The 25,101-nt window shown below is 35.5% G+C and overlaps 1 protein-coding gene across 31 annotated transcripts in view; it reads right to left on the minus strand.

The window, feature by feature from the left end:
• The window catches only part of BLTP1 (bridge-like lipid transfer protein family member 1), a 220,865-nt gene that overhangs the window by 175,645 nt on the left and 20,119 nt on the right, over positions 1-25,101 (minus strand). For all 31 annotated transcript variants that reach the window (XM_035293010.3, XM_035293009.3, XM_078366548.1 and 28 more), the window contains 5 exons: positions 24,130-24,194; positions 6,060-6,246; positions 4,839-4,920; positions 4,278-4,471; positions 1,991-2,070 (listed from right to left, as the gene is read on the minus strand). In XM_035293010.3, coding sequence (XP_035148901.3) covers positions 1,991-2,070; positions 4,278-4,471; positions 4,839-4,920; positions 6,060-6,246; positions 24,130-24,194 — 608 coding nt within the window. The remainder of the gene's footprint in view (positions 1-1,990; positions 2,071-4,277; positions 4,472-4,838; positions 4,921-6,059; positions 6,247-24,129; positions 24,195-25,101) is intronic.

Consider the following 25,101-nt stretch of genomic DNA (forward strand, 5'->3'; position numbering starts at 1 on the left):
TTCTCATATTGCATTATGTCTATCAGAAATACTGTGTTCAAAATAAAAATTTAGTGATTTTTAAAAATACTATTTTTAAAATAAACTCATATGTTAATATAATAAAATATTTAATGTAATTAAATACAGCATGTAATATATAAAAAATAAATGAAATTTTAATCTCATTTTTAATGATGAATAACAATTTTTTCTAAAACAAAGTAATTTAGTGAGACATATTAGGGTTTTTTTTTGGCAAATCTCCAATATCTAGCTTAATAGAAAACAAGTGGATTCTCATAGCTGTTTCAGCATTCAATGTGTTATTGAAGGATTTGGAAAAGATCTGGCCTCATACATATACGTAGATAGAAAAGCGGGAAGTATTTTAACAGCTTTTTCAAATAATCTGAAGACTCTTCTTTGATACTACCCCAAAATTCAACAAGTGGAAATTTCTTAAAGGTTAATTGCAATGTGGAATCTGAAGCTATGTCACTAAACCTTTCATACCTTGTTATCTTCAAATCTACTGGTCTATCTTGCACTTTGAATACATTTTTTAATCTATGCATGACTTTTATAACATCATGCACTGGTCATTCGGGAAATACCAGTTCACTGAGTAATGCAGATTTTTTTCCAAATGATCAATTTCATTTCTAAACATTTAAAAACATCACACTTGCTTTATCGTTCGTAGTCTCATCATAAAAGCTGTTAACTATTGGGATGCTCTCAAGCTCGTAACAGCAGACTCAAATTTTCCAAAGTTCTACTTTTCATAAGAAAGCTCAGAATCAGTTTGTCTCTAATTTCTCTTTCAAATAAAACTGGTACTCCATGGGGAAAAAAAATAAGCAATTAGTACCGCTTGAAACTCAATCACACAAGTACTTTTCCTCAACATACCAGAATATTTTGGTACGCAACAAAAGTGCTTTATGTGTAATTCCCATTTTCTCACATCAAATATTAAAAACATTTTACTCAAAAGGTCAACATTTGATAAAATAAATAATTTCTACTGTTTAATCAAGGAAATTTTTATGTGACATTGACATTTTGTCTTACTGTGAATGTGGCAGTTGAAAAATTCAATGACTACTAGTACAATTAGGAACCACTGCCTTGATTAGTGTTGAAGCAGCAACAGTTTTAGCCATCATTGCTCTACACCATTAGCGCAAATGTCAACAGGGTCAAAAGGCAAATAACATCCTAGTTTTACTTTCAAAATACTCTGACCCTAAATACTTTTATACTCTGAAAGTATAGAAAGAGAAAAAAAATGAAAAAAGAGCTTAAAATCCAATGCTTAGATACTTTTATAAAATAGAAGCCACCTGTCAAGAATTTTAACTAAATGGATTTCAATCTTTATACTTTAAGTCTCAAATCTAACATACTAAGCTTCTAAGCTAAGATAAACTACCTTAACTATCACTCAATTCTTTAAAGTTCATGATTATCTGCATTCTCAATTTTTGAGGTATATCTATGAAAACCAAATTAGAAAAAAAAGTTCTCTTTTAGTCTACAAGACTAAATTAATATTCAAGTTTTGAGAAATGCCAGATATTTTTCAGATATTTTCACTCATGTTCACATTTACCATTTCCTGATGCCTAAGCAAGAAGATTTAAAATATTACTAGATATCAGCATTTCATAGAAGAAATAGAATTGTAGCTATGAAACATACTTTTTTTAAAAAAAACAGGCCAGGTACTGTGGGCTCGTGCCTACAGTCCCAGCACTTAGGGAGAATGAAGCAGGAGGATCGCTTGAGGCAGGAATTTGACATCAGTCTGGACAACACAGCGAAATACCAGCTCTTCAAAAACTTTAAAAATTAGTCAGGCATGATGGCATATTTCTGTCATCCTAGCAACTCAAGCGGCTGAGGCAGAAGGATTGCTTGAGCCTGGAAGGTCAAGGGTATAGTGAGCTATGATCATACCACTGCATTCCAGCCTGTGTGATAGCAACAAAAACAACAACAATACCTGGCTCATCCATGTAGTAGTAGATGTCAACATCATTTGACTGCATCACCACAAAACCTTCTCCCATTAATCTCGGTGGTCTATAAAAAGGTGGAGGGGAAAGCAAACTAAACAAATCTCCAGAATATAAAATCTTCAGTATACTAGTTAATGGTTGCAATAGGTGAAAATAAAAAGAAAAAAAAACTAAAATGCATATAACAAGTAGCATCCTGAAAAGAGAGAAAAACATCTTTCACACGAATAACCATCCTAACAAATTGTTCCATAGTTCTATATTAGATTCAATAATAAAATGATATTGAAAATTTATCAGTAAATTAGTTCAAGAAGAAAAAAAATTAGGGAAGAAAAAATTTGGTTTTATGTTTTTCCTTTTCAGTTTTGAATAAGAGAAATTGATTTAAAACAAAGTTTAAATACAATAGACAATGACCACTGGAATAAAACAATATTCTACATTCTACGACAAAACTAAAATAAAATTTGATGATTTTATATTAGTAACACTAAAAAACTAAATAAAAAGTATCATTTTATCTATCTGTATAATAAACTATAACCATTCAAAAACATTAAAAAAAATGTTGTCATTTTCATCTTCATATTACGTATTTTCACAAATATTTGATCAACTTGAAATAAATCTAAAGCAAACATCATGAACTCTAACTTTGGAATGAGCATTTTTCTACCATCAATAATTTCCCACAAACCATCAATCTTTGCTTGCTTTGATTAAACAAATTTTCTTTTTGTCACACATCATGGTATCTTCTTGCATATCAAAATTAACTTCTCAATCATTAGATAATATTAAATGCAAAAACTCAGCAATTTTTTTCTAAATAGGTATTAAATCACAAAGGTTAATGTTTAATCTCATCATGTAATCTCCACACTTACTTTTAATGAGTAAAAAATACAATTTTAAATCTTTTTACACAAATTATTAATAGCAAGACAGTTTTCCATCTTACTCTCTATAATTTTCCCAAAAAAATTCCAATGTATTCAGCATTATTCCTTTACTCATACAGATTTGTGTGCACAGTCCACATTCCAGAAGATGCTTAACCAAGTCCATGATCTAAGGCCAAGTTGACCCACAGTTATGATACTCATAAAGGAAAAACCCTCTCTCTATTTCTAGCCAAGTCCTGGAAAAATCTAACATCAAGCCAGCCAAGAGTTAGAACCAAAACAGAATAATCATGTTTCACATATAACCTCATATGATGCCTACACACAAAGATAAAAGCTGAGACACCGTACTGAAAACTCTTCACATGAACACTTAAACTACATAAATTCAACCGCAGTATCTGTTACACACAAAAAAATTGAGAAAAATAAAAAAATCACAAGAGCCCATCATTCTCCCACTTAGCACCCCACCACACTAAGTGAGTCTAGTGTACATCATTCCTATAATGAGTCATATAAATACAAACAGCTACCTCACTGAAGGGAAAAAAAATCTGCAAAGTTAGATGGAAAACTGACAGTTTGGAACTTAAAGAAATGTCATGTGGGTCTCAAAACTGTACCATCTAAACTTCACCAAATTTTTCAAGAGTAATTTCAATTCAATTTTCAACTTTTACTAACTCAAAGTGGTATTCCACCATAATAAAACTACTCAGTTTACTCTTTTTTCAGCGACAGAGTCTCACTCTGTTGCGCAGGCTGGAGTGCAGTGGTGCAATCCACTGCACTCCTCTGCCTCCAGGGTTCAAGCAATTCTCCTGCCTCAGCCTCCCAAGTAGCTGGGACTACAGGTGCACACCACCATACCTGGCTAATTTCTCTTGTACGTTTTAGTAGAGATGGGGTTTCACCATGTTGCCCAGGCTGGTCTCAAACTCCTGAGCACAGGCAATCTACCACCTCAGCCTCCCAAAGTGCTAAGATTACAGGCGTGAGCCACTGCACCCAGCCTCAATTTACTCTTTATTCATGCCTTTTAGAAACAAAACCTACCTGTAATGTGTATCTCCTAACATACAAACAGGAGCTAATTGCCCAAAATAAGTATCCAAAATACAATTAAGAGAGAAGGGTAAAAAAATTATAATCATGCAGAAAAAATATTTAAAATCAGAGTTTATCACTGGATAGCATATCCATTTATCCTATAAAGGACTACATGGTTAACTGCTTTAATAGAGAAATATACTAATTTTTGTACAATTTGTAGCAAAAAAATTAAAAAGATGTTAAAGGTTCTAGCTGTATCTATATTAGCTATAATAAGTTTTTTATTATTTTTATAAGATTTTCTTACTCATCATTTTGAAGACCAACATATCTTGGACTAGGAACAAGCATGACTCGAACATTTTCAAGCTTTCCTTTCACAATATGCATGAACTGGTCAAGATGACTTGAAGGTGGTTTTGTAGTGTAAGTTAAGAAAGCATCGTCAAAATTAATGCACAGAGTTTGTGGTTGGTAATGATTTCCAAAGGCCAAACGTCCCTTAAAAAAAACAACAGATAAGAGATATTATATCATGTTCTTCTGGCCATATTTCTTTCTTTAGCTAAATTATAACAGTTCAAACAATAGCTAAATGATTGTACTTTAGGAGTATGTGCTATTTAAATTATTCCATTGGTCAATTTAAACCAGTACTTAAAAGAAAATTTAAGTACTTAACTTTAAATACAAATTTGTCAGAAAACAGTATTGATGTTAAAATAATTATTTCACTCACACTTTACGGAAATAGGAACTAAAAATAAACAAAATTATTTAATTTTCTTACATTAAAATCACATTTGCAAAAATTAAAAGTTCTACATTACTATCCCATGAAGCAGTAATTATAGCAGAATTTACTTACTGTGCTCACATTGACCTTTATGACTGGAATAAGTGATCTCCATGAAGATGTGGGATCTTGGGATTCTGTTTTTACTTTAACTCTAACAAGAAAAAAATAAAACTGACATGAATAAGAGAAAAAATAACTGAGGAGGACATAGTTCACTTCCTCACAATATATATTATTAATATCAGCTGTACCTTTCCAAATGCATCTAATGACTACTTCAGTAAACAGAACAATGATCATCTTAAGGAATACTAACGTTCCTAAAGCTGTCTACTGGAGCACTCTATCATATCAACATTTAGGTGGACAAGCTATAATAACAAAACTATGTTTTTAGAATGATAAAACTATAAGGGATGATATGCTATCATTACATCTACCATTTTGTCCATTATGTAACTATATGACATTTTATAAGACAGCCAAAGTTGTTATTAAAACATAAATGATTAAGGTACAAGTCCCTTTGGTGATTTTCTACTGTTTTAAGCACTTCTAAAAACAATCCAGTTGTTCCTCTTTCTTCCTTCACCCAAATGCCTCGTGCCAATTAATTTTCCCTTAATAAAAACTATAAGCCAAGAGTAAGAAAACTGGCCATATACAAAGTACAAAATATTAAGAAATGAAAATTTCACAGCAATTCACCAAATAGATAAATAATATACAAATAAATGGGTGTGGCTCTGGCCCAATCAAACTCTATTTACAAAACAGGCAGTGGGTTAGACTTGTGTTGTAGGTCCAAGTTCGCTGATCCTATTCTAGAATATCAGACCTACATATACAAATACAAAACGATCTTACAGACAAACTGCTGAATAAAAAGCAAATTACAGATCAATACACACTATATGAGGCACATATTCCAAATATAAATGTTTAGAAACACACAGAACAAAATCATCTATTTATATATGTACCTTAAATATGTATGTGTATGTTTATGTACACACATTCAAAAGGATAAAAACTAAATTGATAACAGTAGTTATTAATATGGAGAAAAGTAGGATTAGTGTGCAGGGAATAGAACAGGAATTTTTTAGATTACACATTCTATATTATCTCAATTTCTAAAATATTTATAAATTATTTATGTTACTAAAAGTTTGAGTTAATTTGCAAAGTAACATTATACTCTGTTTAGGTGCCTAGCCTCAATGATATTCTAATAAAGGCAAATGTTTAAATGCTAGAGATTAATAAAATTCAAGCATGACCCTGAACCTTTCAATTTTCGATTGGGTTCTTGTTCTTCCATTTTCCCGTGTTTTATCATCTTCTTTCTTGGGTGGAATTATTGTTGGCTCCAAACCAAACAGCTCTTGGAGGCGTCCATAAAGATCCGAACGATTATAGACATGAAATTCAAAGTCATTGACTGTGATGTATAACCTGGTTTCTGCCTTTGGATCTAAAGACACCAATTACAAAACAAGTTTTTAGTCAACTTTTTAAGAACTTCAAAGTTTTCACTCAAACATTTTTACAAAGCTAAAGTAATTCAATTTATTTTAAAATAGAATTCTATGATATAGAGAAGCATATTAATAAAATAAATACAAAACACAGGCCCAAAAAAGAAAAAAGTTGATGTTACTCTTATATTTTAATTTAGCATTCTAAAAACAACTTTATTTTCTAGATTATGGTTCTATACTGAAAAAAATTTAAAGATTTTTATGTTAAGAACAGTAAGGTAACACTTAAAGTACACCTTTACCCTAATACAGCCATAATTTTATACCATAATATATGCAGTAAAATGTTTAAAGAATGATGCTTTATTTAACTATAGTATTGATATTTGAACTTTTGCATCAAATAAACTAGAATTTTTCATAAATACTTATTTATTCAAACATACATGATACTAAAACACAGGTTTTATGAACTGTGGACTTCAATCTTCTCAAATAAAAGACATAATTACATTAAGTAGAAATGGCAATAGTGATTAATGAATCCATCTATAAAATGATGGATAAGGTACTTGTTTCTACTGAGGAAATAATCTAAAACAATGCATCACATGTCAACCAAAGAGTGCCATAGAAGAAAGGTACCACAGTAAATGCTTTATTATCAAATGAATTCACCGTGTTTTCTGAGACCTCTTTTTTATAACCTTTTTCCATTTGTATCTAAAGGTACCACAGTCAATGCTTTCTTTTGTTATCAAATGAATTCACTGTTTTCTGAGACCTTTTTCTTATAACCTTTATCCATTTGTATCTCTATTGAACAAATTCAAACATTTATAAATATTTAAATATTTTTCACTTTATAATAGATGTTTTTGAAAACTATTATGGAATTTACAAACTGATTTTATCATCACCTGGTTGAAAAATCCTTTCTTTTCACCTAGTAATCTACTGTTATTTATAACTTTATTCCTACAGGAAAATAGGTTTAAACTTACAAGTTTGAGCCAGCCAAAATTTCTTTAGATTTCACTATTACTTCACTAGTATTTAGTCTTCTATTGTTTTGCTATCATTCTCTTGCCCCACATAGCTTTTCCCCCATTATGTACTATATGATATACTCTTCCCTGATGGGACTGGCATAAATGGGCTAGTATTTGGCATCTGCAGAATATTAGGGGTAGACTTCATGTCCAGAAAATGTATTCCAACAGCTAGAGCAGCTGTTCATTAGATGAGTTTGAACAATGGCTAAGTTTTGTCATACAATATATCCTGAGAGAGTTTGAAATGGCTATTTTGTAGTTTCTCATGTGTGACTTAGAATGGCAGTATGTTAACGAGTCTCTAGACTGTGATTTTACAGTACCAGCTGTTAAACCAGCATTTTTACCTTTTGTTCCTAGCAATTGCTGCAAACTTTTTCTTTCTTTCTTTTTTTTTCTTCTGAGATGGAGTCTCCCTCTGTTTCCCATGCTGGAGTATAATGACACAATCTTGGCTCACTCTAACATCCGCTGCCTCGGTTCAAGCAATTCTCTTGCCTAAGCTCCCAAGTAGCTGGGATTACAGGCACCTGACATCATGCCCAGCTAATTTTTGTACTTTTAGTAGAGATGGGGTTTCACCATGTTGTCCAGGCTGGTCTCAAACTCCTGACCTCAGGTGATCAGCCTACCTTGACATGAGCCACCATGCCCAGCCCTACTAACTTTTTTCCTTAACAATTGCTATCAACTATCTGAAGAATAACTTTGGGTGGCATTTCAATTATCTTATTAACTAATACTGCAGAGATGGCTAAACTTATTCCTAACAGCCATGTTCTTTTCAGTCTTGGCTTTTAATACATTCACTTAAGTTTGAGCAGGCCCAATATTTCTGCCTTTCATTTCATTTGTAAAGTCTATCTAGTTTGTTCCTTGGAGAGATTTACTTTAGGTCCATGTTTTCCCCTACATGTCATGCTTCTATTAATCTTGCAGTCTATTTGTTAGATGATTTGCTCTTGACTAAATTTTTTCTTTTTAACATATTTAGTTAACATAAGCCATACTGTTAAGATTACAGTGGAGCTGAAACAAAGTCTTTGTTTATATAGTTGGTTCATGATTTTGAAAGAAAAATGTACCTCTTTGTATATTTATATTAGATATTTTATTCTAAATTATTTTCAGTGTTTAGGATTATTAGTATGAACAAACAAAGCTATAGGGGGACAGTGATGTTAGAAAGTAGAGGAGGTCCATTTGAACTAACTCCCCATGCTATTTGCCCTAGAATTTTGTTCCAAACAACAAAATTTGGAAATAATTATCTTTTCAAAACACCTCATCGATTTGGAAATAACTAATACTTTCAAAACCTCTGATTTTACTGATTAAGAAACAGAAATTCCTCTGATTGTAACTTGTAGAATTAGACAAAAACCTAATCTGCTAACTTCCAGTCCAGTGCTCCTTGTATTATAAAACAGCCTTGTCAACTGGGGCCCAAATAAGTCCTTGGAAATTCTTATCATAAATACTATTGCAGCATGTGGAAAGGATGAAGACACCTGCAGTATTCAGAAGGAACTGACAGTTTAAAGGTAAGCCTAAAGACTTTGACCACTTTAGAATTTTCTGATTTCAGAAATTCTCTGATTCAAGAATTTCTAGAGTACCAAATGAAGACTACAATCATAAATTGTTTATAGTTTTTTCTGAGACAGGGTCTCGCTCTGTCCCCCAGGGTGGTGTGCGGTGATGTGAGCATGGCTCACTGCAGCCTCAACCTCCATGGCTCAAGCGATCCTCCCACCTCAACCTCCCAAGTAGCTGGGACCACAGGTGCATGTCACCCTGTTTGGCTAATTTTTGTATTTTTTGTATAAACAGAGTTTCACTATGTTGCCCAGGTTGGTCTCAAATCTGGGCTCAAGCAATCCACCCACCAAGGCCTTCCAAAGTGCCGGGATTACCAATGTGGGCCACTGCACCCAATCCAGCATTTTTTTTTTTTTTGAGGAGAGCAGTTACTTCATTTGATCATGAAATATGATATATCTTTAAAATGAAATTGCTCCTCACCAGAATACATTTATGAAGTCAAGAATAACTGATACAAATGTCTTTCATGAAAGAGGTGGTTTTTGATAAAAATCCTTAATGGTTATTTATTTGGCATTCACTATATTCATCACTGTGCTAAGCTGGGAAGACAATTTAAAAAAACAAAGAGGGAAATGAGTGCTACGTGAATCTTGGTGGAGCAGATACATATAAACAATTATAATTAAAGGAGAAAGGGAGCAGTGAAGTGAATGGAGGAAAAATACTGAGAACTTCTAACTTTGATATAGACCATTTGGTATGGTCCCAATTGGGTCATGGTTTAACTAAGAGTTCTGCCCATTTCTCAGAAAGCAGAAGGAATGGCAGATGGAGGGCACTGAGGTTAGAAAATGGGTATGTTCACTGGGGTCTGTTGGGGGTGGGGGCTAGGGGAGGGACAGCAGGGTGATGGGGAGGTTGCAGAGGGTTAACAGTGGTAGAAATGCCTGATGTTGGTGACAGGGGCAGAGAGGGATGGAGGCAGCAAATCACCATGGCACGTGTGAACCTATGCAACAATCCTGCAAGATCTGCACAGGTACCTCAGAACTTAAAGTACAGTTTAAAATAAAAAACGGTGTGTTTAGAAATTCAATTTGACAGTAAATTTAAGGTAACAGGGTAATAGGGGATGATTTAGAAACTGTATGGAGGATCCCGAATACCTAGCAGGCACGGCCAATAGAGGTTATTGGGCAGGAGAGTGCCATAAATTTAGCTTCTTTGAAAAACATGAAGTAGTCACTACTTCAGATTCATACACCTCAGGCTAATAGAAAGACCTTAAATACTGGCATTCCCTTGAGTGGCTCTCTCTCATAATTTCTTTCAATGTCTTGAATGCTTTTCGTCACTCTTTTGATATTGGCATATTGCTGTGTCTCTATTTGCTCTTTGTAATTGCCCATAATCTAGAACAGAAATACTATAATTTTTCGGTATTCTCTGTTCTTCTTAACATTTAAGAATATTTAAATTGTTTTTGGCTTGAATGTTCTTTTTACATTTTTTTGTATGGCAATGATTTTCAATAGAAAAAAAGATTCCACACCTCTACTTTACAGTTGTTAGAGGTTGGTGGATATTATCAATTATTACTTTTGAAATTACTAACAATTTGCCCATAATTTTACCTAAAGTATGCCATTTAATTCTCATCAAGAGGAGCATAACTTTGGTGAAGAGTCAGTTAAGTTTTTCTTCCCTGTGCTTTTTTAAAGGAAATTCTCTAGTATGAAGGATGACATTCTTAAAAACATGCTCACTGTCATGGCCTTCAAAACTAAAGACATAATGTCAAATAGTAATGTAGGAATAAACAATTTGGTTTAAGTACATTATTTGTCTACCATTACTCAGGGAAGAATTTGGACTATAGTAGACAGAGGAATTGAATAGGCTGCAAACTAAGCTTTTGGTAAAAGTCTAACAAGATTAATAGAGTATATAATCATTATATATAATATTAAAACAGATTATGTTCACTGATAAGACCTTATAATCAGTATTTCTTGCTGATTAAGGGCAGATCCATATGCTTTCACAGTTAACCAAGAGGGAAGTTGATGTTTCTTGGTGGAAAAATTAGAAGCCTAATTGGGGCACATGCCTGGATAGACAGATGTCCATTGAGCATTCCAAGAAGATGGACCAAAGTCTGTCTGCAGGTAGGGCCAAGATTTTTATTAGCAAGTTTTTGAATTGCTCTATTAGGAAAAAAGATGGGTGTTCAAGTGCCCAAATTCTATACCAGGAGCACATTGAGATCTGTCAGTTATCCAGTACAGCCCTTTAAAAAAAGCGAGAAAACACATCTAATTTGTTTATGATAGAATGTTTGTAAATACTCCCTAGGTTATAAAATTAGTGATCTGCTATAGATGATTGTCAGCTAAAGAACAACTGTATCTGTGAAAAATCTTTATTTTGTTTTTAGGTGAAAGACTGTCTTTTGGAAAATAATTAAACTGTAGGACCAGTTGACTCTTAACAGACAATGATATATCACAGTGGTTAAATAAATATGGATCTAAATAGTAATGCTTTCTTCTTAACCAAAAGAAAGTCTTACATCAGGAAATGAAAGAATAATGGTAAAGCATGTCCCTTTCTGTTATTTTATCACTTTGAGGTTTTAGTCTACTATAATCTATTATAGTAATTTAAAACTTGTTACATCTAAATCTTGTGTGTTAAATAAATTATATAAATAGAAAACCCTAAGCAGTTTTTAAAAGGTCAGTAGACTGTTTTGTCTTTGTATCAAGTATTGATTCTAAGAATTACAAGGCCTTGGCAGCACTTCTGCACCTAACCTTTTTTACTACAAATAGCATGTGTCCCAACTACAAAATTAAATACGTATCTTTTTTCTAATTTCTCTTTGGAAAACAAGGAGTCTCAATTAGCTGCTTGTTCAGAAGACTTAAGCAGTTCCACAACATGCATTTACTTTTACTTTTTTTCTCCACAAATTAACTGCTTGTTAAGACTTTTTTATGTCTGCAAGTTTAAAATTTTTAGAGATGGGGTCTCACTAGGCTGTCCAGGCTGGCCTCAAATTTCTGGGCTCAAACCATCCTCCCACCTCAGCATCCCAAGCTAGGGCAAAAGGCACATGCCACTGTACATGGCTATAGCTTTTATCTATTGGGTATTTCATTAACAAATATTTACGGAGAGAACCCCTATGTGAATGCTACCATGTCCAGTGATAAGGAAGATGGAAAGATCTCTGCTTTCAAAGACAGAGGAATCAATGTAGAGAATACATTTAGAAGAGTCAATCGATTATTCTTTTCTTAAATTATATATAAATTAAAGTTTTTACTTTTACTCTCAGTATTATCACAGTGAATGAAAGAAAAATAACTGCTTCCAAAATGCCCTGCAGAGGGAAAAGTCAGTGAGAAATCTAATGTTACAAGAACCTAATGATTTTAAATATTGCATGTAAGCTTTGAATATTGATTAATTTCTCATGAAGAAACAAATTTTTTAATATTTTCAGGAATTAATAACATGATTTTTGCTTTGAAATGGTAATTATATTCATTAACATAATTGATAAATACTTTTATTTTGTGGTGAAGAGGTTAGTATTTAGAAATCTGGGTTCCAATCTACTTCTTGCTGGTTGTGTAATCTTGGGCTACAATCACTAGGGTTGTTGTGAGGATTAAATAAAAGTGTGTACACAGAGTGCCTAAAACAGTGCCTGGAACACAGCAAGAGTGCAGCAGAGCTGAGCTGCCTTTATTATCATTCTGAACATTATATCACATTCTGAAATGAAAGATTATCTAAAGAGAATAACTTGAAAACAAATATATATGTGACTAGTAAGAATTTTACTTCAAAGACAAAAAAATAGTATTTATTTTGTACAGCAATCCTACGGGTAAGTGGAGGTGTTCTAATTTTATACATTTAAAAAATGAAGCTCAGAGTAGCCAAAATTCTTAAGTCGCAATATTAGTAAATAACATTACAGGGATCATATCCTATATCCTTTCTACTATTTATTCACCTCCTTTGTCCAGTTCCTGAAGAATCCAATGCAGCCATTCTCAATGTATTACTTTTTTTTTTTAAAAGAAGCCATGTGTTTGTGTGTGTGTGTGTGTGTGTGTCTGTGTACACGCATGTGTGCACATGTATATGAGAGACGGATGACTTTGGAAGAAGTGCCTATCTTTTGGAAGGATACTTGTTTGTGAGGGGACCTGCTCTCTGTTGGGGATATGCCTCCGCTGAACTGGAATGGTACCCCTGTATATATGTTGGGGGCAGGGAGGATATCTTTGCAAGCAGCCTCTGTGTGTGTATTTATCTCTGTGAGGGGAATATAATGAGTGTACTAGCACTTGTGTGCATGCATGTATGGCTGTGTAAGTGTGTGTGCATGTATGCACTCACCTTTGAAAATGTTTCTCTGTACATAAGTGTACCTATATGTGCAGGCCCATTTCTGTGTGCACATATATGCCTCTCTGTATGTGTGGTTTTCCCTGTGTTTCTGTTCTATGGGTGTGCTTTTAGTCAATCTATCTCTTTGTATCTAAATGTATAATACTGGGATACAGGCATGGAGGATGAAAGGAGTGTTGCCACATAAAATACTCCTGAGGATGGTTGAAAGCTAGGAATACTGACAAAAAAAAAAAAAAAGATCCTGGACAGAAGCCTTGAAGAAATACAGGCCATGTAAGCTTGGAGGTCAACCCAAGCTTGGAGATCTGATTTACTGTTTAATCATACAGGTCTCTGGCTGGAATATTATTAATGCAGGTGAAATAAATAGAAACAAAATAATAAAGGTGGGATGTGAACTGAGCTACAATGTTTCTCTTTTAAAATATGAGACCAAGCAGTGTTTTTTATTTTATTTTTTCTTTTTAGGCACAAGGTCTTCCTCTGTTACCCAGGCTACAGTACAGTGGAGTGATCATAGCTTACTGTAACTCAGGCTGAGGCATGTTCCCACCTCAGGCCAAGTAATTAAGCCTACCAGCATATACCACCACACCCAACGCATTTTTAAAATTTTTGTAGAGACATGGTCCTGCTATATTGTACAAGCTGGTCTCAAACACCTGGCTCAAGTGATCCTCCCACCTCAGCCTCCCAAAGCACTGGGATTACGGGCATGAGCCAAAATGCCTGATCTCAAAAGGTGCTTTTTAAATGCTTATAGACTTGCTATTTGTTCAGTACTTCTCTAAAGTGATTTTTGGAAGGAAAAGAGTGATTTAGGTATTTTGTTTAATCTTACTTAAAATTTTAAAACCTATTTATTATTCTTATTTAATAATTTAAGAATTATTTATTCAACATCTTCTATGTACTAGTCACTGTTTTAGGCAGCAGAGATATAGCAGTGAACATAGGAAAAATTCTTCATTAATGCAGAAGAGTGCATTCTGGTTGCAGAGGCGACAATAATTAATAAAATAAATGAGACAATAATTGGGGAATAAAAGCTGAAAAAGAGGAATGTTGAGGGAGCTTTAAAAATATTTTAGTATTCCGTATTTAGTGCTTATCAATGCTGTCAACATACATTCAGATATTAATACCTTTATCTTTATGCCTTGGTGTCTTCAATTAATAAAACCATATCTTATCATAGCTGTAATATTAAAAGGAGAGAATCTGTTGTACATGTCCAGCAAGTTAGAAATGGATTTTAGAGAAATGCTGTTTTCATTTTTATATAGTCACTGTTTTTTTATTCATCACAGCTGATCCAATTAGGGGCAGGTCCCGGTCTGCAGCTCACTCACTGGCCTTTAAAGCATATGCCTAATAATCAGGACATTTGTATTCAGGTATCATGACTAAACTATTGCTTATGTAAATTCGAAAACTAATAGTTTAAATGAGTTTTCTGGTAAATTTTGATGGCCTTGAAGAATCTCATAAGAATTAATTTCGAAATAGGGACAATCCAAGATGGCCAAACAGAAACAGCTCTGGAGTGCAGTTCCCAGTGAGAATGCAGAGGGTGAGTGATCACTGCATCTCCAAACGAGTTTTTACTGCCCATAGACCAGGTGATTCCCAGTGGAAAAGCACCTTGAGTCTCCAGCACAGCTGTTTCAGTCAGTGCAGCAGGTCTCCACACAAAAACTCGCACAAATCAGGGCAGCCATTTTAACTGGAACCTAGAATGCCTGGGAGACAGAGTCACCCATTCAACTGAAAAAAAGGGGGCTGAAACAGGGAGCCAGGTGATGTGGCTCAGCGGGTCCCACCCTAAAAAAGATCAGCAATCTGAAAGGCTCTGGATTGAGAGTTTTACAGCAAGCACAGCTGGACCCGGGATGGTTCAGCACTGTGGGGGGAAGGGCGTCCACCACTACTGAGGCAGTCTACCATTACCAAGGCAATCCACCATTACCAAGGCAGTCTGCCATTACAGAGACAGTCCACCATTACTGAGGCAGTTCTAACTACACCTCCATAAACAAAACCACAAGGAAGTTCACATAGCAGCTGGGCAGAGCCCAGGGTAGCTCACCAACACCTCTGCTGGCAGACTGTGACTAGGCTACCTCCTCACTGGGCAGGGCATCTCTGAAAAAAGGCAGTAGCATGTCAGGAACTTATAAATAAAATCCCACTTTCCCAGGACAGAGCGCCTGGTGAAAAAAAAGGTGGTTTGAGTTCCACTGCAGCAGACTTAAACATAGCTATCCAGTGGATCTGAACGGAACAATAGAACTCACAGCTCAGCACTTGGGCACCTATAAGGGACAGACTGTCTCCTCAAGCAGCTCTCCAACCCCCATATACCCAAAGAGATACCTCATAAAGGACAGCTCAGGCTGACACCTGGCAGGTATCCTTCTGGAACAAAGATAATAGAAGAAGAAACTAGCAGCAACCCTTACTGTTCTGCAGCCACCTGAGGTGATCCCAGGGTCAGCAGGGTCAGGAGTAGACCTCCAGCAGTCCTATAGCAGAGGGTCCTGACTGTTAGAAGGAAAGCTAAAAACCAGAAAGAAATAACTTCATCATCAACAAAAAAAACATCCACTCAGAGACCCCATCCAAAAGTCAACAACTACAAAGACCACAGGTAGACAAACCCACAAAGATGGGAAGAAACCAGCTCAAAAAGATGAAAACACCCAAAACCAGAATGCCTCTCCTCCTCCAAGGGATCACAACTCCTCATCAGAAAAGGGAACAAGGCTGGATGGAGAGTAAGTCTGATTAATTGACAGAAACAGGCTGCAGAAGGTGGGTAATAACAAACTTCTCAGAGCTAAAAGAACATATGCTAACAAAATGCAAAGAAACTAAGAACCTTGAAAACAGGTTTGACAATGAGAATAAGCAGCTTAGAGAAAAATATACACGAATTGATGGAGCTGAAAAACACAACATGAGAACTTCATGAAGCATACACAAGTTTCTATAGCCAAATCGAACAAGCAGAGGAAAGGATATCAGAGACTGAAGGTCAACTCAATGAAATAAAACGAAAAGTCAAGATTAGAGAAAAAAGAGTGCAAAGAAATGAACAAAGCCTCCAAAAAATATGGAATTATGTGAAAAGACCTAATCTGCATTTGACAGGTATATCTGAATGTGATGGAGAGAATGAATCCAAGCTGGAAAACACTCCTCAGGATATTATCCAGGAAAACTTCCCCAACCTAGCAAGGCAGGCCAATATTCAAGTCCAGGAAATACAGAGAACACCACAAAGATATTCCTCAAGACGAGCAACTCCAAGGCACATAATCATCAGATTCACCAAGGTTGAAATGAAGGAAAAAATGCTAAGGGTAGCCAGATCACTCGATCTCTGTGATCTCTCGAAAGAAACCCTGCAAACCAGAAGAGAATGAGGGCCAACATTCAACATCCTTAAAGAAAAGAACTTTCAACCCAGAATTTCATATCCAGCCAAACTAAGCTTCATAAGTGAAGGAAAAATAAAATCCTTTACAAACAAGCAATTGCTCAGAGATTTTGTCACCACCAGGTCTGCCTTACAAGAGCTCCTGAAAGCAGCATTAAATATATAAAGGAACAACCAGTACCAGGCATTCCAAAAACATACCAAATGGTAGAGCATCGACACAATGAAGAAACTGTGAACTAATGGAAAAAACAACCAGCTAGCATCAAAATGGCATGATTAAATTCACACATAACAATATTAACCTAAAATATAAATGGGCTAAATGCCCCAATCAAAAGATACAGAATGGCAAATAGGATAAAAAGTCAAAACCCATCAGTGTGCTGTATCCAGAAAGCCCATCTCACATGCAAGGATATACATAGGCTCAAAATAAAGGGATGAAGGAAGATTTACCAAGCAAATGGAGAACAAAAAAGCAGGAGGTGCAATTCTCGTCTCTGATAAAATAGACTTTAAAGTAACAAAGATCAAAAGAGACAAAGAAGGGCACTACATAATGGTAAAAGGATCAATGCAACAAGAAGAGCTAACGATCCTAAATATACATGCACCTGATACAGGAGCACCAAGATACATAAAGCAAGTTCTTAATGACCTACAAAGAGACTTAGACTCCCACACAATAATAGTGGGAGACTTTAACACTCCCCTGTCAATATTAGACAGATCAACAAGACAGAAAATTAACAAGGATATCCAGGACTTGAACTCAGATCTAGACCAAGCAAACCTAATAGAAATTTACAGAACTCTCCACCCCAAATCCACAGAATATACATTCTTCTCAGCACCACATCACACCTACTCTAAAATTGACCACATACTTGGAAGTAAATCACTCCTCAGAAAATGCAAAAAGATTATATAACAAACAGTCTCTCAGACCACAGTGAAATCAAACTAGAGCTCAGGATTAAGAAACTAACTCAGAACCGCACAACTTCATAGAAACTGAACATCTGGTTCTTGAATGTTGACTGGATAAACAATGAAATGAAGGCAGAAATAAAGGTGTTCTTCGAAACCAATGAGAATGAAGACAGAACGTACCAAAATCTCTGGGACACATTTAAAGCAGTGCCTAGAGGAAAATTTATAGCAATAAATTTCCCACATTAGAAAAAAGGAAAGATCTAAAATCAACACCCTATCATCAAAATTGAAAGAGCTGGAGGAGCAAGATCAAAAAAACTCAAAAGCTAGCAGAAGACAAGAAATAACTAAGATCAGAGCAGAACTGAAGGAGACAGAGACACAAAAAACCCTTCAAAAAATTAATAAATCCAGGAGCTGGTTTTTGAAAAGATCAACAAAGTAGACCCACTCGCCAGATTAATAAAAAAGAAAAGAGAGAAGAATCAAATAGATGCAATAAAAAACAATAAAGGGGATATCACAACTGATTCCACAGAAATACAAACTACCATCAGAGATTACTACAAACAACTCTATGCACATACACCAGTAAACCTGGAAGAAATGGGTAAATTCATGAACGCTTGCATTCTCCCAAGACTCAACCAGGAAGAAGTTGAAACCCTGAATAGACCGATAACAAGGGCTGAAGTTGAGGCAGCAATTAATAGCCTACCAACTAAAAAAGCCCAGGTCCAGATGGGTTCACAGTTGAATTCTACCAGACTACAAAGAGGAGTTCAAACCACTCCTTCTGAAAATATTCCAAACAATCCAAAAAGGGGGTATCCTTCCCAAATCATTTTATGAGACCAACGTCATCCTGATACCAAAACCCAGCAGAGACTCAACAAGAAAAGAAAACTTCAGGCCAAATCTATGATGAACACAGATGCAAAAATTTTCAATAAAATACTGGCCAACCGATTGCAACAGCACATCAAAAAGCTTATTCATCACAATCAAGTAGGCTTCATCCCGGGGATGCAAGGCTGTTTCAACATAAGCAAGTCTGTAAACATAATTCACCACATAAACAAAACCAAAGACAAAAACCACATGATTATCTCAATAGATGCAGAGAAGGCCTCTGACAAAATTCAACAGCCCTTTATGCTAAAAACTCTCTATAAACTAGGTATTGACGCAACATATCTCAAAATAATAAAAGCTATTTATGACAAACCAACAGCCAATATCATACTGAATGGGCAAAAACTGGAAGCATTCCCTTTGAAATCTGGCACTAGACAAGGATGCCCTCTCTCACCACTCCTATTCAATACAGTATTGGAAGTTCTAGCCAGAGCAATCAGGCAAGAAAAAGAAAAAAAGAGTATTCAATTAGGAAAGGAGAAAGCCAAATTGTCTCTATTTGCAGACGACATGATTGTATATTTAGAAGACCCCATCAACTAAGTCCAAAATCTCCTGAAACTTAATAAGCAACTTCAGCAAAGTCTCAGGATACAAAATCGATGTGCAGAAATCACAAGCATTCCTAGACACCAATAACAGATTTAAAGAGAGCCAAATCAAGAATGAATTGCCATTCACAACTACAACAAAGAGAATAAAATACCTAGGAATACAACTAACAAAGGATGTCAAGGACCTCTTCAAGGAGAACTATAAACCACTGCTCAAGGAAATAAGAGAGGACACAAACAGATGGAGAAACATTCCATGCTCATGGTTAGGAAGAATAAATATCATGAAAATGGCCATATTGCCCAAAGTGATTTACAGATTCAATGCAATCTCTACCAAACTACCTATGACCCTCTTCACAGAACTGGAAAAAAACCACCTTAAATTTTACATGGAACCAAAAGAGAGCCCGCACAGCCAAGTCAAAAGAACAAAGCTGGAGGCATCATGCTACCTTCAAACTATACTACAAGGCTACAGTAATCAAAACAGCATGGTACTGGTACCAAAACAGAGATATAGACTGATGGAACAGAACAGAGGCCTGGGAGGCAATGCCACACATCTACAACCATCTGATCTTTGACAAACCTGACAAAAACAAGCAATGGGGAAAGGATTCCCTGTTTAATAAAAGGTGTCGGAAAAACTGACTAGTCATGTGCAGAAAGCAGAAACTGGACCCCTTCCTGATACCTTACACTAAAATTAACTCCAGATGGATTAAAGTCTTAAACATAAGATCTAACACCATAAAATCCCTAGAAGAAAACCTAGGCAAAACCATTCAGGACATAGGCATATGCAACAACTTCATGACTAAGACACCAAAAGCATTGGCAACAAAAGCCAAAATAGACAAATGGGATCTAATTAAACTCCAGAGCTTCTGTACAGCAAAAGAAACAATCATTAGAGTGAATCAGCAGCCAACAGAATGGGAAAAAATTTTTGCATTCTACCCATCTGACAAAGGACTAATATCCAGAATCTACGAAGAACTAAAACAGATTTACAAGAAAAAAAACAAACCCATTCAAAAGTGGGTGAAGGATATGAACAGACACTTTTCAAAAGAAGACATATATGAGGCCAACAAACATGAAAAAATGCTCGTCATGATTGGTCATTAGAGAAATGCAAACCAAAACCACACTGAGATACCATCTCATGCCAGTTAGAATGGCGATCATTAAAAAATCTGGAGAGAATAGATGCTGGAGAGCATATGGAGAAATAGGAACACTTTTACACTGTTGGTGGGAGTGTAAATTAGTTCAACCATTGTGGAAGACTGTGTGGCAATTCCTCAAGGACTTAGAAATAGAAATTCCATTTGACCCAGCAATCTCATTACTGGTTATATATCCAAAGGACTATAAATCGGTCTACTATAAGGACACATGCACACGAATGTTCATTGCAGCACTGTTTACAATAGCAAAGGCTGGAATCAACCCAAATGCCCATCGATAATAGACTGGACAAGGAAAATGTGGCACATATATACCATGGAATGCTATGTAGCCATAAAAAATGATTAGTTTGTTTCCTTTGTAGGAACATGGACGAATCTAGAAACCATCTTCTCAGCAAACTGACACAAGAACAGAAAATCAGACACCACATGTTCTCACTCATAGGCGAGTGTTGAACAATGAGAATACATGGACAGGGAGGGGAGCATCACACACTGGGGTCTGTTGGCAGGGGACTAGGAGAGGGACAGCAGGGCATAGGGAGTTGGGGAGAGATAACATGGGGAGAAATGCCAGATACAGGTAACTGGCAGCGTTCATGCCAAGGGCTTGAGACAGTAGCTGTCTCGCCCCAACTTGGCTGCTGGACCTGTGCTGCTCTACCCCCGCTCTCGAGGGCTGTCAAGTCGAGGCAAGAATGTCTAAGCCACTGAGGCAAAAAACAGAATGCAGAGTAAGGGCCTGCGGTTTATGAGGACATTGTGCTGACTGCTTCATATCCCCCTTAGTCTCTATGTAAGCAATAGGCTTGCTGCAATTGAGGTGCCTGAGAGGGGCAAGAGACCCCTGCCCATATTTTCTCAGGAGCTGAGCCTTTGCTCTACCTCCTGATGGAAAGCATAATTAACAAGCCACCTTTAAGGAACCATTGTTTGCTTGCACTGTGTATCTTTGAAAAACGTATATTAACTCTTGAACTGCTTTGTAAGCTATTATCACAAGCCCCCTTAAAAATGCTTTGTAAGCTATTATCACAAGCCCCCTTAGACTGCTTTGTAAGCTATTATCACAATCCCCCTTGAAAATGCTTTGTGAGATGTTATCACAGGCCCCTGATAACTATTTTTACGTGATTTCTGTTCCCTTTTCTGTTTGCCCCCTTTTACTGCTGAGCTAAAGTAAATGTAACAAAAAAAAAGGTATAAAAGCTGTAACCTACAAAAATAAAGTGCCGTGTGTTGCTTGACTGCACGCAGACCTCCAGACCCCACTTTTCTATTCCCTTTTTTTCCGCGCGCTCTCTCCCTCAGGTTGAACGAGACATCTACATTGGTGGTCTTGGGGACTCCCGTGGGTCGGTAGCCCCCCTGGCAGATGTGCTGGACCCCGACAGGTAACGGGGATGGAGGCAGCAAACTACACTGCCATGAATGTATCTATGCAACAATCCTGCATGTTCTGCACATGTACCCCAGAACCTAAAGTTCAATAAACTATATTAACGAAAAAAAAAAAAAAAGAATTAATTTCCACATGTATAGATCGATCTGGGAAAAAAATTATTCTATTTTAGATTTATATGCCTCCACATGTTATGTTTTCAAAGATTCTATAAGATTTGTTTCTCAATGTTCTGTTTTACTTAGGAGTATGACTAGTAGAAAGATCCTCTGTTACTCTTTTATACAAATGAGTTCTTCTATGTACTAAGCATTTTTCTAGACATCAGGTATACAATAGAGAATAAAACAAGTACCATCCCTTACAACTTGCTTCATTCAAGTTGGGGAGATTCCATTAATAAGCAAGTAAATATATATATAGCATCAAGGCATGCATGAGGAAAATACAACACTAAAGAAAAAGCAAGGTTAGTGGAACAGAAAGTGCTACTTTGTGGGAAGGTACTACAAAACTATTCAGGAAAAGCTTCATTGATAAAGGAGAGTTAAACAGAACCATCAAGCAAATATGGGAATGTCTACTGTGAATATCCAGAGGCCATTATTTCATGGTGGTTCTGTTGTACTTTCATTACCAACACCAACAGGCCAGTTTACTTGGAGAGGGGTGGAAGATAGATGATCAGGAGGTAGAAGGAATTATATAGAATATTTATAGGAATGTATGATTTTATAAGTTATTTTTGAGAATTTTCTAGGATTCTATAGGTCACTTACAAGATCTTGGTGTTGTTCTGAGTGAGATGAGAAGCTACTAGAAAATTTGGGAACAGAGAGTAATAAAATGATCTTAGATTTTTAAAAGACCTGGCCAGTGTACTAAGCGCAGGTTGAGGAACAAGTGCACAGAAGCAGGGAGACTAGTTAGGAGACTATGTGATAAAACAGGTGGAAGATGATGGTGACTTTTGCCAGTGTGGTGAGTAGTTGGATTCTGGTTGTAGGCTGAAAGAAAAGCTGACAGAATTTGATGATGACCTCTGGGACACATAAGACAGCAGTCAATTTTTGGCCTGAGCAGTAGAAATGATAGACTTGCTGTTGATAAGATGGAAATTAACTGTGGGGTAGGTTTGGGTGGGAAAATCAGGTGTTTGGTTGGATATTTCAAGTGTAAGAAACCTGTTACACATAAAATTGGAGATGCTGAGTAGACTGCTGGATATTTGACCCTAGCAATCTGTGGAGAAATCGTGGATGATTACTGAGGAAAGGTTTAACACTAGTGAATGACAGAGTTTAATGTGTTTAAAACTGGGTTTATTAATATCAAGCCGTAGAATACTTCATACACATTAAAACACCGCTGTGTTTCCTAATCTGTTTATTTTAAAATTTAAACTACAGCAAGAAAAGGCAATGAAGTGTTTGATATAACAGTTTAGGGATTATTTTAGCTATTAGTCATGTGATAAATATGAGGAAATAAGAAAGAACATAGGCCAAAGAACTACCGTAAAATATCAGGAAAGTTATATCTTCTAAATATTTGTTTTTTTTAAGGATTGGGCCTTTATAACTTTTTCTCAGTTATCCTAGGAAGTAATAAGAGAAAAAAACCTAGACTGGAGTAGAAGTAAAAGAATTTGCCTGAAAAATTAAGAACACAAGTAAATTACTAATAAAAGTATTACTAGGTGAAAGATACTACAAAGTCAAAGTAAATGTTGCAGATTCATTTTCCTTATTTTCAAAATATGAGTGGTAGTATACTTTAATTGTTGGTTTAAAATTTACCTTTGTTTGGAGTATTTTGCATTTCATATATATTTTTGCAAATAATTCAAATTATTAACTTTGGTAAAACGTGATACCTCACTGAAGAGTATATAACTCTCATTTAAATCACAGCTAATGCTACTAAAAGTTAGTAATAATTCTCTTCACTCATTTTCAAAAATTAAACTTTTCTTTTTTCTTTTCTTTTTCTTTTTGAGATGGAGTTCCCCACTTGTTGCTCAGGCTGGAATGCAGTGGCACAATCTAGGATCACTGCAACCTCGACCTCCCAGGTTCAAGTGATTCTCCTGCCTCAGCCCCCTAAATAGCTGGGATTACAGGCGCCTGCCATCATGCCCAGCTAATTTTTTGTATTTTTAGCAAAGACAGGGTTTCATCATGTTGGCCAGGCTGGTCTCAAACTCCTGACCTCAGGAAATCCACCTGCCTCGGCCTCCCAAAGTGCTGAGATTACAGACATAAGCCACCATGCCTGGCCTAAAAATTAAACTTTTCCTACTGGTCATGTCTAATTTTAATTCGTTTTCATAAAATCCTGATAATATGATTGAACATTTTAAAAACATAAAAAATGAAAACTCACCATGTTGTTTCTGTTTTGGGTTATACATTTTCCACCACCGAAAAATGATAAATCCATCTTGAATTCTAAGAAAGGTAGATTACATAATTAGAATTTAAGTAACAATTAATTCTTAGCTATTGCAAAAGGCAGGCAATTCATAATAAATAAGGAAATACAGAAAATCCTCAAAAGAACATTTGCATACATAAACACACATCTTTTCGTGAACAAAGACTTATGAAGTATGTTTAGATCTTCTAGATAAAAAAGGAGCAGAGACTTTGCATAGCTAAAGATTCTTGACAAATAAAAATTGTATGTATTTATCATATACAACATGTTTTGAAATATTATAGTCTTCTAATTAATGGTAACATGAAAATGAAGTACTAACAGAAATGCTTTCCTTTTTAAGTGATATTTTCTAAAAATATAAAAATTACAGATACCTAGGTCTATAGGAGAGAGGGAAAAAAATATATAAACAATAGCCAAATCTTGAAAGGGGGAAGTTAGCACACTAAGGGGAAACTTTTAAAGATGTTCCTTTGTTTCTCATAAGTAACCTATCATCTCTTTCCCCAAAAGGATGGACTGCTAGTCTCTTAGCTTTTTATTTTTCACTTTTGATTTGGAAATAATTTTAGACTAGCATAGAACTTGTCTTCTATAAGTTTAAGTGAGGTGTGAGTACTGCCAAACTCTAGCACCTCTCAATTAATTCAAAACTTTTGAATTCTACTTAAGTCACAAATTTTAAGAAAATGGCAAAAATAGAATAGGCTTTTCTTTCAAGACTTAACAGAAGAAGGAACATTTCAATCATATCCTTTCTTATTATATTCATAGTTGTGTTTCCTTGTTAGAATAAAATTAGAGTTGCTAACAAATGCTAAACAATTCTATAAACTTACTGTCTCTAATAAGGAGCTAATGGATAACAGCTACTAACATCTCTAAACCTTGCTATATATAACAAATGACTACTAT

The sequence above is a fragment of the Callithrix jacchus genome, chromosome 3, assembly GCF_049354715.1.
Source record: "Callithrix jacchus isolate 240 chromosome 3, calJac240_pri, whole genome shotgun sequence".
NCBI lineage: Eukaryota > Metazoa > Chordata > Mammalia > Primates > Cebidae > Callithrix > Callithrix jacchus.